Source organism: Camelus ferus, chromosome 10 (assembly GCF_009834535.1).
Source record: "Camelus ferus isolate YT-003-E chromosome 10, BCGSAC_Cfer_1.0, whole genome shotgun sequence".
NCBI lineage: Eukaryota > Metazoa > Chordata > Mammalia > Artiodactyla > Camelidae > Camelus > Camelus ferus.
In genome coordinates this window covers 69,631,453-69,645,846 of record NC_045705.1, presented here as the reverse complement: position 1 = coordinate 69,645,846, position 14,394 = coordinate 69,631,453, and the positions used below count along the sequence as shown (strand labels likewise).

Below are 14,394 nucleotides of genomic sequence, written 5' to 3'. Positions count from 1 at the left end.
GTTGCTCCCACCCTTCGGCCGTGAACCTTCTCTGATGCCGACGTCAGAGCCAGGATTCAGGAGTTATCCCGGACCGGTCCATCGTCCCTCAGCCAAGCCACTCCCAAGTCCTGCCCTTTGACCTTCTGAATCCCTTTGAACCTGGGTCACCGTCTGCACCCCCACCCAGCCCTGTCACTGCCACCTTTCTCCTGGACCAGGGGACCTGCGGATCACGGTCTCCTCTCAGCACTTGTGCCTACTCAGTCAACACAGCTGCCACTTTGTGGTTGAACCCGCCCTGTGAGTCCCTGCTGTTCTTGGGATAAGATCAAATGCACACGGCGCCCCTGCTCCTCCCGCTGGCGGACCCTCTGTCTTCATGCTCCCGCCCTTCCCCGCACTTTCCTCGATGTTGACCTCACAGTTAATCACGTGGGTGGCTGGGCAGTGTCCCGCTCCACAAGGGTGACCTCTGAGCCGAGCCCCAGGTGATGAGGGGTTAGCTCGTGACGATCTTCGCCTGGAACCTTCTAGGCAGAAGGTCGCGGGAGCAGCAGGCCTGAGGTGGGAGTGAACTTGGCCGGCGTGTCGAAGCAGCAGACAAGAGTGAGGCTGCTGGCCAGAACGGGGCGCCTGGCTGGGGGGGAGTGCAGAGGGCCTGAGGTGGGGGTTGCGATTCGGTGCAGGGAGTGACCTCATTTATATTTGAGAAGGGGGATCTTGGCTTTTCTTGGGGGAGGATGAAAGGAAGCTCCTGCCGGAATCCAGGGGGACGGGGGCATCGATGGCGGCAGGAGCAGGTGGGGACCCAGCGACAAGTTGCTGATGACAAAGTCAGGGTCATCAGAGGAGAAGTGGCCTTTGGACGACAGTGTGCTCTGCGGGGAGGGTCCTTAAGGATGACTTGATCAGCTTGTTTAGGGGGATTCAGTTTATTTATTTGCTTTCTAGTGGGGGCACTGGGGGTTGAACCCAGGACCTTGTGCACACTGAGCACGCGCTCTGCTACCGGGCTGTACCCTCCCCTCCAAGACTTTTCTTTTAAAAATTGAGAAGTAATTCACGTGCCATACACATTGCACAATGAAAGTGTAAAATTCAGCAGATTTTAGTAAATTCACAGATGAGGGTGCCCCCGCCACAGTCAACCTCAGGACAGGTTCGTCACCCTGAAAGGAGACCCCACACCCATTAGCAGTCGGTCCCCCTCCCCCCAGTCCCTGGCCACCAGCTGATGCGCTTTCTGTCCTGGTGGGCTTGCCCGTCTGGCCCGTCCATGTCGGGGGGATGTGGCGAGGTGTGGGCTAGGGGGTCATGTTCTCTCCTGTCTGTTGGGCAGCCCCCTGGGGACGAGCCCACTCCCCAGATAGCACTCACCGCACTGCCGCCTTCAGTGTCTCCGTTGAATGACCTCACACGTCAGCCCGCAGCCCAGGCGACGGAGAGACAAAGAAACACTGTGTCAAAGCACGTCACCTTTGTGCTGCCGTTTTGTTTTTAGCTCATCTCGTCCCAGTGTGCTCTCTCTCCTGCCCGCTTGTTTGCCGACCACAAGGAAATTCATTCGGTATTTTAGACTTAATTAGGGAAAAAAGCCATCAAACAGGACTCCGTGGGCAGAAGGGTGGTGTTGATAATGCTCTTCAGCCAAGAACATGTTTACCGGCTGTGGCGTGTAGTCCGGGGCCGACGCCAGCCCAGCTAGGGAAGCCCCCAGGAGACTGAGGGTTGCCTGAGATCCCAGTTTGATGGTGTTTTTTTTTTTAATTTAGAGAAAATTAAAAATACAGGAAAATACAAAGAATAATATCATAAATAGACACTTTTATTGTTTATCATGCAGAATTGACAGCAGTTAGCATTTTGTCATTTTTTAATCATAGCGTTAAAACATTCCTGATTAAAATCGAAGTCTCTGTCACCCTCCTGCTCAGTCCCCTCTGCTCAGAGGCAAACGCTGTCGTGAATTCACCGTGAGTCCCTCCTGGCCCTTGTTCTCCTTTTCTATGTAGCAGTGATCACTAAACAGTGCTATGCTGCTGTGTAAAAAGGACGTATGTACCTGGTGTCATACTGAGCATGTCATTTACAGCTTATGTATTTCCTCTTGGTGTTAAGGTTTTAAGATTTGTCTTTATTGATATTATCCATCCACCAGTCATCCATCCATCCATCCATCATCCATCCACCTATCCACCCTTCCATCCATCTCTTCATCTCTCCACCCATCCATTCATCCATCCATTTGTCCATCTCTCCACCCTTCCATCCATCTCTTCATCTCTCCACCCATCCATTCATCCATCCATTGACCTGTCCACCCTTCCACCCATCTATCCATCTCCCCATCCGTCCAGCCATCCTTTCTGCATTACAGAAGTATACGGTTTGGGTCTTTGACCTCTGCTTTGAGCAGCCCTGGCGTGTTCTTCGCAGTAAGCGTTTGGGTCGCTGGCAATAAAGCATGGAATCTGGTTTGCTTTGTGGCTTCATCAGGTGGCTGCTAAGGGCCGGGCCCCCAGCTCCCCTCTGCCCCCACTCCTCTGTGATGTACTGATAATCAGCCTTGCTGTCCTTAAACAGGGTGGTTAACACGTCACAGTTTTAATCAGGAAGTTGGTGAGTCACCAGTTGTTCACAACGAGGGGAAGGCTCAGGCCCCCCGGGAAGACCCGTCCCCAATTGCAGGGGATCGTCATTCGTCTCATGTGGAGTTGGCTCAAGGCCGAGAGGGGCTTCGTTTTCATCTGGATCTTTAGAAAACAAAAAGTCAGTTTAACCAGCCTCAGGTTTGCATGTGGTGAGGGTTTTCGGCTGCAGCTTCCTGTGGGAAGTTAGGCTGGGGCCTCGCCTATGAGCCTACAGGCCCGGCTCGCGGGGTCCCCGTGGCGACGGACGTCTGAGCTGGTGCAAGTCCCACGTTGTGGTGAGAAGACTGTGGTTCAGAGGCCGCCCTGGGGAAGAGCAGGTGCCTCCTCCTCCCCGGGCCCCAGGCTGATCCGAGTTATCCAGGACACGGCAACGCCAGGGCGGAACCATCGGTGTTTAATTTTCTGCGTCAAGGCGCGGGCGCAGCGCTTTCCCCGCACCTTTGCTCTGAGTTTGGGTCTCCACACCACCTCACACCAGGGTCTGGGCCTCTCGCCTCCCAGTTCCGACTCTTCTCCCCCAGACTTCCTTTCTGGGAGGACGGGAGCTCTCATTCCACACGGTCAGTGCAGCGTCTGTCCCCGTCTGGTGAGGCCACTGCCTCGCCTTTCTCCCCTCCTCCCCCCGGAATCCGCGTCGCCCCCGCCCGGGAACCTTCCTGAGTCATGGCTCCGCTGTGGGATCGGGTTGAAACTCACCAGCCCCTCGAGCTGTTGATTTCATCGCCACTGGTGGCCGTGATGCCGGGGCTGTCCCGAGGTTTGGGGTGAGCCTCTCCGGGCTTGGGGCTGCTCGTACCCCTCCAGGAGAACGCAAAGAGGCAGTGATGTGTTTAACGCGCTTTCTTGGCCAAGCTGGCGGGTGCGCAGTGAGGGCTTCGTGTCTGCGGCCACGGGTGGTGTAATCCTCCCCGCCTGCCCTCACTCACCTCCACGTGCTGCTCTAGGAGGCCTGCTTTAGTCAGCATCAGGTCCTCCGCGTTGCCCCAGGCCTGCCTGAAATCGTGGGAACCCACCTCCTAGGAGGGTGTGCCTCTCTGACCGAGCCCCGGCCAGGGCCTGTCCATTCTGATCGCCGTGACTGTGGTAGAGGACCACTCGCTAGCCCCGCCAAGGTCGCCAGGATGCACCGTCTGCCCTTTGCTTCCCCACAGCTGCGGGGCTGCTGTTAATCTTAGATTGTTCAGAAAAGTGTTATTCTGATTGGAAAAAAGAATCCACGGCTGCATTGGCCTCTCTTAGCGTTTCAACATTCAGACGCACTAGCGTGGCCCCTGGACTTGAGCCTTCTCCCATCACACTGTCCTTCTTGGGCAAGGTCAGGGTCACCCACCGTTTCCTCATTTCACATGAATCCCTTCAAGTGTTGCCTGTGACAGCGTTTCAGTGTTTGATGTCTGCCACCATGTTTGTGCATGGAAAAAAGCATTCTTTCATTTGGACTCCACCACCAAGCTATGCACTTTTAAATGGCTCCTGGCAAGTTCTTTTTATTATGGGTCTTTCCATGCATCCTAAAAAAATTGATGTGCTTACTGAGGGAAAGGGTAGAGCTCAGTGGTAGAGCGCATACTTAGCATGCACAAGGTCCTGGGTTCAATCCCCAGTGCCTCCATTAAATAAATAAAATAAACTAATAAACAAACAAATAAACCTAATTACCCCCCTAAAACAAACAGAAATGTATATTTTCTCTTTGTGTTTAACTTGTATTTGGTAAGTAATATAATAACCTTACCATCTTTAAGATATGAGAAGAATGCATTGAGAGATCTAAGTAATGTATAAAAACTTTTCTGGAAAAAAAAAAGAAAAGAAAAAAAGAAATGTGCTTCTTTTGCAATGAGTGATGTGCTCTGAAACCTGGTCTCTTGGAATGTCCTGAGTTCACGAGCGCCTTCAGAGAGGGGTGGTTCTTCTCACCACGGTCTGTGTTTCCGGCTCCGGATTCCGCATGGGCGATGCAGGAAGGCTCCCCTCGGCGCCACGACCCCCAGCGCTTCGTCAGTTCTCTCCCCGCCCCAGCTCCTCTCGCTTTCTCTGGGAGGCGGTCAGGAGTGAGCTGCATTCAAGTCCCACCTGAGGTGCGGGAGTGAGCGGGTGCGCAGAGGCAGGGCACCGGGCAGATCGTGTGATTCAGCCCGTGCGGTTCTGCCCTCGGCCTCGGCAGCGCGGTGTTGCAGTGCACATTTTACATAGGGTAATAGTTACCATTCTTCCAAGCTTTGTCTAGACACTTCTGACCCTTATAAAATCTTAAAAAACAACTATTGTCGTCTGTCTGCATTTTGCAGGGCCCAGAACTGATTTGGAAAGCAGTTTGCTCTCTTCCATAAAGCTCACTTTCTGTGTTGTTGTGAATCAAAACAGGCTGGTCCAGCTTCTGCCTTCAGGCCTGCCCCTCCCCGGTGTGGTGGGCGCATGACCCCAGAGAGCAAGGTTTTGTGATCCTCCGTGGATTGTGCCGGTTAGTTGACCACAAAAGTGTGGCCCAGCGTGGCCCTCTCTGAGCTGCAGAGACTTGGCCGTGGTCGCAGTGTGACGGATGGAGTTGTGTCCCCGCAGAGTTGAAGTCCTGACCCCCAGCCTCTCAGAATGTGACTGTGTTTGGAGAGCGGTGCCTCTGAAGGGGTGATTATAAGGTACAACGCAGTCACTAGAGTGGGCCCTGATCCCCTAGGACTGGTGTCCTTACAAGCAAAGACGATCAGGACACAGACACACACGGGGGACAACCACTGAGGACACGGGGAGAAGACAGCCGTCCACACACCGAGAAGTGAGGGAGAGACGCTCTGATGTGAGTCTCAGGGATGGTTACATCTGTATCTTAAGCCTTCAGCTCAGCCCAGAGACACCAGGCGGTTTCAGAGGGACCTGGATGTTTCCGCAGTTGGGGTGTCACAGCAGGAGATCCGTGAGTGACGGTTACCGACTCCCACCTGTCAGTCAGGAGAAAGGGAGGAGTAACACACAGGGGTCCCACCTCCCAGGAGACAGAAAATGCAGAATGGAGAGGCTGTGACCCACTGGCTGGACAGGAGGGGCAGGGATCGGCGGGATCAGCTTGGACGGCGGTCTGTGGGCAGTCAGACCGTTCCCTGGGTTCAACCTGGGTAGCTCAGTGGTCAGCTCAGCCTGGGGAGGCCAGAGAGAGGGCGAGTCCTGGACCCTGCTGGGAAGTGTGTGTGATTTCAGCTGGCAGACAAGGAGAGGAGGGGACGGTCAGCTGGAGGCACTGGGGCAAAGGGACACACATGGCCTGGTATTCCAGAGGATTGCATGAGAGTGGTCTGGCACTGCTGGAGTATGTGTGTGTGTGTGCTTGTGTGTATATGTGTGCGTGTACATGCGTGTGTGTATGCAGGAGCACATGTGTACAGCGTGGGGGCAAGGGCAGCGGCGAGAACTGTCAGACAGGACGCGTGTAGTAATTGGCTTGGGCGGGGACATGGATGGCTGCTTGTGGAAGTCACGTGGCTCCGAGAGGCACACAGGTGAGCTGAGGGGGGGGCCTCTGGAGTAACCTGCTGAGAAAGGACAGGGGCTGTTGGGTGATGGTGGTGGGACAGGCCAGAACTCACACGCTCCGGGCAGTAGAATAATCCGGACTTATCCAGAAGGTGTGGGACAAGGCAGCCAAGGGCACCTCCTGGGCTTCTGGAGTGGGCAGCGTTCTTGCCACTGAGCCTGGGGAGGCGGCTCGTAGCAGTCGGGAAGGTTTGTCGTTTTTTCTCAAGTGTTGTCTTTTATTTCCTGCAGCTCCCGATGGGGGGCCAGGGCGGTGGAGAACCATTGGGGTGGGTTGCGTTGTTGGGTCGGGTGTCGGCGGTGCACAGCCGGCCCTGGGGTCACTTGTCTGTTAGCTGGCACCCAGTTCCCCGCGCTTCCCTGGTCTGGGAGCTGGGGCTCGCGGTCAACCCCTTTCTTTGGACCTTTGGACCTTTAGACCCAGAGCCCTGCAGCTTTTCCACCACTGGCGGCTGAGGGGTTGGTTCCAAGTTCTTTGTTCAACTTGTGAATCCATACAGGGTGAAAATCTTTGTCTGAGGGGCTTTCTTGTTTTCCAGGGGTCTCTTTTGTGCATCCTCCCCGAAGCCCAGCCGCTACCGGGAAGGACACTGCGTGCGCAGCCCTCCCCTGCTTCTTCCCAGAGACGCAGCCACAGCTGATCTCCCCAGCCTCCCGTGCCTTCAGTGTGGTCACTTTTCCTGTTTTTAAAAGTACCTCGGAGATTAGCCTTTACTTCTTTGAAAAAATTACATGGAATCTCCCAAATTGTGTCCTTTGCTACGGGGTTCAACTGTTTCTCCCCTGTAACTGTCAACGTTCAGCACTGGGGCAGGTTGGCTGGTGACTGGGAAGTCTGAACAAAGGCAGTGTCTCCTGGTCCACGAGGAATCTGAATATAAGTATCCTCTTCCGTTTCCTCACTCACTGTTCAGTATTTTGTAATTTGTCTGCACTGAGAGTGGCGCTGTGTGTGTACGGAGAGAAATCGTGTGTCAGTTAAGCTGCAGGGACGCAGTAGCCGGGCAGACTCCACTCAGGTTCAGACTGAACCTCCGCCACTTTCTAGGCGTGGCGCCTTGGGATAGTTACATGGGTCTCTGGGGCTCAGCTTCCTCATCTGGAAAATGGGAATAGTAATGACAGTTATAGCCCTGTTTTAATACGTAACTATATTTCAACTATAGTTATTGTGCAGCAATAACAGTGATGTCAGTAATAGTGATAATAATAATCATACTCTCGAATCGTGGTTGTGGCGAAGGTAATGCAGTCAGCACAATTTTTGGCATATCAGGAGCCAATAAATGTCAGCCATGGTTGTGTCATCATCATGATCATTGTCATCACTGTTAAGTTCACCATCACCATCATCAAACCAACATCATCACTGTAACCATCACCACCATCACTACCATCACCACCATCATCACCATCATGACCACCATTACCACCACCATCATCACCATCCGCACCAACATCACCATCATCATCATCACCACCACCATCACCATCATCAGCACCACCACCATCACCGTCATCACCACACCCCACTAGGCTCTGAGCTCTTTGAGGGGCAAGAACCCCTATCTTTTGCAGAGGGACACAGTTCAGTCCATACCAACATGTATTGTCTATGATCTGTCTGACCCTTGAAACAGCCCTGCGAGTTTTTTAGTTGCTGTGGTTTTCATCACAGAAACACGGGGACTGCTGGGTTGGTAAGTTTGCCCAAGGTTAGTGTATGCAGCTGGGGAAGCCTTTCTGAACTTCGAGCTCCTGCTCCTTCTAGAAGTTTCTCACTGGGGCCCTCTTGGCGTTTTAGGGGGAGCAGGACGTTTCTTCGTTGTGCAGAGCTGGCCCATACAGCGTGCACACCCAATGTCCCCAGCCCTGCCTGCTAAGTGACAGTGGACACCAGTTTCTGGGATCATCTGACAAATGTCACCAGGCCCCCGGGAGGTGACTCCCAGACTCTGCTCTGCTCGGCACGCACCTGCTGGCGGGATCCTTTCTGCCGGCCGCAGGGAGGGAGCCTCAGGCCCTCTTTGGATGCTGGTGTCTAAGGGAGCTTGAGTTTGGGGGTTCACACAGTGGGAACCAGAGGCCAACCACAATTCCTGAAGCAGGAATTGGCAAGATATCCACGGTCCCACTTGGTCACGTCTGATGGAGCTCATTTGTTGTGCTGGAGTTGGCACACATTCTTCTCACTCAGCCAGGAATGGGCGGGGGGTGGGGTGCGGCTGGCAGTCACTGAAGTGGACACCCAGCCCCCACGCAGCCTCGCAGCCCGTGAGGAGCTCTGAGCCTTATTCTTGAATTCAGCCTTTGACCCTGGAGAGGGACAGATGGCGCATTCATGCCCGTGGATGGTCAGGTTTCCCAGCAGTGACTTCGGGCTGCCGGCTGGACCAGCCTCATTGTTGACAGTAGCAGGATCATCTTACCCAGCAAGGAGGAGTCACCCGACGCAGAGCGTCAGGGAGACACTGGGGCCGTTTGCAGCCTCGGGTGTGCAGAATCTCCCCAAGGACAGTCGGCTCCAGCCTCATACCCAGTCAAAGCTCCCTGGTTCTGGATGCTTTCATGGTAATTAAGCAAACATTTGAGCCCTGCTGATGGCCACACAGTAGAATATAATTTTAATTTAATCAAAATTAGAAGTCATGGTTATACAGGAGAAATTAGTTTGCTAGAAATCGACACATTGTAACTGACTATACTTCAATGAAAAATTTTAAAGAAAACCAAAGAAACCATGGCTGGAAGCTCGGGCTTGGCCTCGGGTTTGTCTTCCTGGCCTGCTGGTGGGTCTCACAGGAGGGACCTGGGAGCGTGACCAGCTGTGTCCTCGGGTTCTCAGCGGTGCTGTTACGCTTTTGAAAAGTGTTCGTGACTGGTTTGCAGGCACCGTCTGTTCTATTCAGCTTTTTCAGAGATTAGCTCTTGTGGCAACTGGTCTGATCTTTAAATCAAACCGTTTTTCATAATGGCCTTCCTGTATGGTTTGGGAGGGGTGACGCCGGTGTTTTCACTGCCGTTATGCTCAGAGCTGAGGGGTGCACAGACACTCTGCCCTGGGCTTTCGCATCAGTGAGGTTGCGGGACTCAGGTACCTGCCATGTCAAGAGAGAGCGATCGATGTGAACATTAAGCCCCGCTGTAGTCTGCTCGAGCCCTGGTCATCAGTGTGTCCCCCAGACCGGCTGCAACAGCGCCACCCTCAGACTGGTGGGAAGTGCAGCTGCCGGGCCTGAGCCACCTGCTGCTTCAGACGCTGCGCTGGGTGGGGGGGTCAACAGCTTGTGTTTTAACAGGGGCAGGAGTTTGAGGAGCTCCGTGCAGGTGAGAACTGCCCAGGGCGGCAGGTGGTTAGTGATGACCAGAAACACAGTAGGTCCCGGAGGTCAAAGTCAGCAGTGAGAGCTGAGGCCTCAGAAACAGAGACTCAGTCTGAGCTTTTCCCCTTTTCTATTTCCCAACGAGGTAGGAAGGTCTGATCTTTCATCCTGAAAAGCCAGGGGGTCCAGAGACGGGATGGAAGCACTTTGGCATGTCCGGCCATGTGTCCTGGGGGCCTGTGGCATCACTAATCCGGGGTCTTTGCCTTCCCCTACAGAAATGCATTCGATTTAACCCCGATGCCACGGTGTGGGTCGCCAAGCAGCGGATTCTGTGTTCCCTGAACCAGAGCCTGAAGGACGTCCTGAACTACGGGCTGTTCCAGCCGGCGAGCGGGGGGCGGGACGGCAAGTTCCTGGACGAAGAGCGGCTCCTGCGGGAGTACCCGCAGCCCATGGGCAAGGGCGTGCCCTCCCTGGAGGTACTGGTGACCGCCTCTCAGCCTGGGTGTGGTGGTGGCGGGAGGGCCTTCAGTCAGCTCCACATTTAATTTGGGTTGGGAAACGACTCTGGGATTTTAAAAATGATTTTGTTGGGGAGGATAGAGCTCAGAGGTAGAGCACGTGCTTAGCATGCATGAGGTCTTGGGTTCAATCCGCAGCACCACTGTTAAAAAATAAATAAGCCTGGCTACCTCCCCCCTCTGAAAAACAATTTAAAAAGCCAAAAAAAAAAAAAAAAAAAGAGATGAGGAAGAAGAAAATGAGTTTTTATGTTGAAAAAGAGTATAAAGAGGAATATATATACCTGTATACTGAATGGCTGCACCAGAAACTAACACAGCATCGTGAATCGACTCTGCTTCCGCTCAGGAGAAAGTTGGTTTGCAGTCTTGAGGTTGCCGCTTATTTTGTTGCCATTTGTGGGCTGCTGGGCGGTTTTTATCCACTTGTGCTCTTGCTGAGGATTTGACGAATGTGTCAGAGAGAAATCCTGGTGTGAGCAGACCCTGCTGTGGGTCTGACTCAAGCTCGTGTCTCCAGGACCCGCTGGGTGCAGACGGGGCTGGCTCCTGCCTCCCCGAGTCGGTCTCCTGTCCTCGGCACGGTGGCCCGTGGCCAGCCAGGCTCTTCTCAGGAGTGTGACTCCCGGGAGTGACCAGTGGGCTCCTTGAGCTGCTGTGACCAGTCACGTGCTCCTGGCACTGCCAGGGAAGGGGTGGGCACGTGCACTGGGCAGCCTGCCGTCCACAGAAGGTGTGCCCCCCGTCCCTGCCCTTCGGCGCCCTGGCTGGCTGTACCCCAGTTGCCTATGGTATTTCCACATTATGTGGCTTGTGTTTGTTTTTTTTTTAATTGAAGTGTGGTCGGTTGGCAGTGCTGTGTTAGTCTCTGATGCGTAACACAGGCATTCAGCTGTACGTGAATTCATACATCCCTTTCCACACTTTGTCCACCGCAGGCCATCACGAGGAGCTGAATGCAGTTCCCCGTGCTCTGCAGTGGGGCTTTGCTGTTTTCTGTTTTGCATATAGCAGTGTGCATCTGCAGATCCTGACCTCCCACGCCATCCCTCCACCCTCCTTCCCCTCCCTGGTAACCACAAGTTTGTTTTCCGTGTCTGGTAGTCTGCTTCTGTTTTGTAAATAGGTTCACTTGTATCATTTTTCTAGATTCCACGTGTAAGTGACGTCATAGGGTATCGGTCTTTCTCTGTCTGGCTTACTTCACTTAGAATGACGATCTCCAGGTCTATCCCTGTTGCTGCAAATGGCATTAGTTCTTTCTTTTTTATGGCTGAGTAGTATCCTATTGTATATATAGACCACACCTTCTTTATCCAGTCATCCCGCATGAAGTGTTAAGACAGCTATACAGGTAGGCGGAAACGTGGTCATTTCTCCTGTTGTACCGCACATCCTGTTAAGTGATCGTATTTATTTGGGCTTAGTCAGCAGTGAGAGCCTGGGAGGGTGGTGTCCTGACTGGCATCTGAGCCATGGAAGAGGGGGGCGCTCTGTAGTCAGAGACGTCATGGACCGAGACAGGACCTCATCTGCACCTCATCTGCACATTCTTGGGTCTGACAGTGACTTTGAGGCTGAGGCTTGGGACCCCTCTCCACACCCCCTCCCTGGTTATGTGGACCAGTATTGGACCAGGGACAAGGGTTTCTGTTGGGGGGAAAACGTGGGATGCCACTTGGAAGTCCTGTGATTCAGGGAAGTGGTGTGGTTCCGTTCTGACCTCAGTTTGCTCATCTGGGAAATGGGGATCCATTGAAAACTCCCTTGCTGGGGGCCTGCTCGGTACCGGCCACTTCCTCAGCATGGCCCATGTGTTAGGGTTCTGGTCTGATGGAGATTACACGCCTGTGGGAGGTGACCGGCCAGGAAGAGTAAATACAGAGCTCCTTGGGGGCTGGTACTTTCTACAAAGACAGTAAAACAGAGCCAGGAGACCAGGAAGTCCAGGGCCTACTTTTGACTGGAAAGCATCTTAAAGGAGGTGACACTGCCCATCTACCACCCCTGAGAACTTCACAGGAGGAGGCCGGGGGAAGCCCGGTGTAACCTGGGCAGGGTCGTCCCCTGGCTTTCAGAGTGGCCAGCCAATGTCCCACCCCAGGGCTCGTGGGAGCCGAGGCTGAGAGGTGAGCACGTGAGCGGTCCTCGCCCCACATGGACACGTGGGCTGTGACGTCAGACGGACTTGGTCCCGCCCTGGTCGCTGTGGGACCCTGAGCACACCACCCAGCCTCTCTGAGCCTCAGATCCCCGCTTTGAAATCGGGGATACATTAATGCCAGCTTCTCATGTGGCTGTGAGGCTGGAACGAGCAGTGCACACAGCGTGCGACCCGGCAGTGGGCGAGTTGGTGTTGCAGCTGCTCCGGCCGTTACCTCTTGTTGCCATGACAGAGTCGTCGACGCGGACGTTCACTCATCTCCTTGGGCCGCTGTCCTGCGGGCGACCCACTGAGGCGGGCCTGGAGATGGACCCACCAGGCGCGGCCGGGTCTGAGCCCTCTGCCTCGGGCAACATCAGTGAGACGTGGTTGACCACGTGTGAAACATGAAGAAGACGCCAAGACGAGCTGCTGTGTTTCAGAGCCTGCATCCTTTTCTCGCCACAGGCTGGAAATGTTTGTGACTCTGGAAACAGACGTTCTCCTCCGAGAACTTACCCCCCCTCCCCCCCTGCCAAGAGATGTTATCGACCCTGGCGTATTTTTCCTAACTGGAAAAAGCACCCATTGACTCGCATTCCTGCAGATCCGTCAAGTTAGGGAACCCTGTTACATCTCTGCAGTCACTCTCAGCGGCTTCTGAAACCTCAGAGCGGTGCTGGATGAAGGAAGACGGAGGAGGAGTTTCACGGCCGACCCGGAATGTGGGACGTAACAGAGCCTGCCGTCCTGGTCGAGCCTAGAATCAGAGCGGGAGGACCCTCGAACCGGTGGCATCTCCTCCCGCCGGGGCGGTTCAGGGAGGTGGACGCCCGCCGTTCACGACACAGCCGTGCGTGTGACCCAGGAATCTCTGCAGCCCGCGTTTCACGGCACTATCTGATTTCACAGGTTGATTTTGGCACTTTAAAAAAAAAAGAAATCAAGTTTTCATCTGTGCTGCAAAGGAATTTGGTCTGTTGTCGGGTTCCTGTTTTGCTTGGCGTGGAGGGAAGGGACGATAAGGTGGTCGCTCTGGAAGCTTCATGGGAGATCAAGCTTTCAGGATTAGCTCACCCCCTGCCCTGCGCCTTCGTTTCACACCTGTGTTTGTTTAAACTCCTCGGAGTGGGACGGGCTTGAGGGAGGTGGGGGCGGGAGGGTTCGGGCAGCGCTGGCCCGGCACCGACTCCATGCCGGGAAGTTCAGCCCCCGGGCCACTCTAGGGGATTGGGGTTGTGGTCCCCAAGCGACAGACAGGGAAACTGAGTCTGGGACGGGGCAGGTGTCTGGCCCAAGTCACACAGCTGCCAGGATGGTGGTGAGGCTGGAATTGGAGCCATGTCTCAGCTCAGAATCCTAGTGACAGCCCGCGGTCGGCATCCTTCCCAAACCCGCTGTAGCGCATTCTGCTGCAGAAGCGACCAGGGTCCCCGGGAGAAGAGGGCGCGTCGGGGAAAGGTGCTGGGGGTTAGGAGGCAGCCCGTGGCCCCAGCGCTCCCTCCTGGGCACCATCGCTGCCCCTGAGCCAGGCACGCCCCTCTGACCCCAGACGTCTCGTCTGGTCGAGAGGCGCTACCACCGTGTGAGAGGAGGAGCTGAGCCCTGACGTCTTGGCGGAGGCCGCAGGCTTGGGGAGGTGGTGTCGCCGGGCCGGGGCTTCTAATGCGCGTTCCACAGAGGTCTGCGGCGGGGACACAGCCAGCGTGGGAAGTGGGTCCTGATGTGTTGTGGGGGCTGCGCTGACCACACGGGACCCCCCTCCGCGCAGAGCAGAGCCCAGCACCCCAGGCCCCGTATCCCCATCCCTCCGGGTCGCTCTTGTTTCCTTTGATGGTTTTCTGGCCAGAACGGCTGGAGAATCCCCGCAGAACGTACACCCACGCTGCCCCGGGCCCCGGGGTATGGGGACCCAAAGTTATCAACACCTGGAGGGTTTGCCAGGGTCCCCCGCCATGGGTGACGTGGCCACAGGCCAGGCAGGTTTTTCCTCCGAGCAACCACGGGGAACCCTGACTTGGTTTTCTCTTTTCCCCCCATTTCTGTGTCTGTGCCAGTTTCGATACAAGAAGCGGGTGTACAAGCAGTCCAACCTGGACGAGAAGCAGATGGCCAAGCTGCACACGAAGGTGAGTGCGGCGTGGCAGCGTCCTGTCGGCGTCCGTCCGCACCGTCCTCCTCGGGCCGGGGAGCTCTCGGCAGAGGGCTCTTCGTCCTGAGGGTTGCGCAGGCCGATGGGGCGT

At 55.1% G+C, this 14,394-nt stretch overlaps 1 protein-coding gene across 1 annotated transcript in view; it reads left to right on the top strand.

Moving 5' to 3' along the window:
* SHANK2 (SH3 and multiple ankyrin repeat domains 2) overlaps positions 1-14,394 on the top strand; it is a 499,586-nt gene that overhangs the window by 78,055 nt on the left and 407,137 nt on the right. The window contains 2 exon segments of the mRNA XM_032490098.1: positions 9,763-9,966; positions 14,209-14,280. Of these exon segments, the coding sequence (XP_032345989.1) occupies positions 9,763-9,966; positions 14,209-14,280 (276 nt within the window).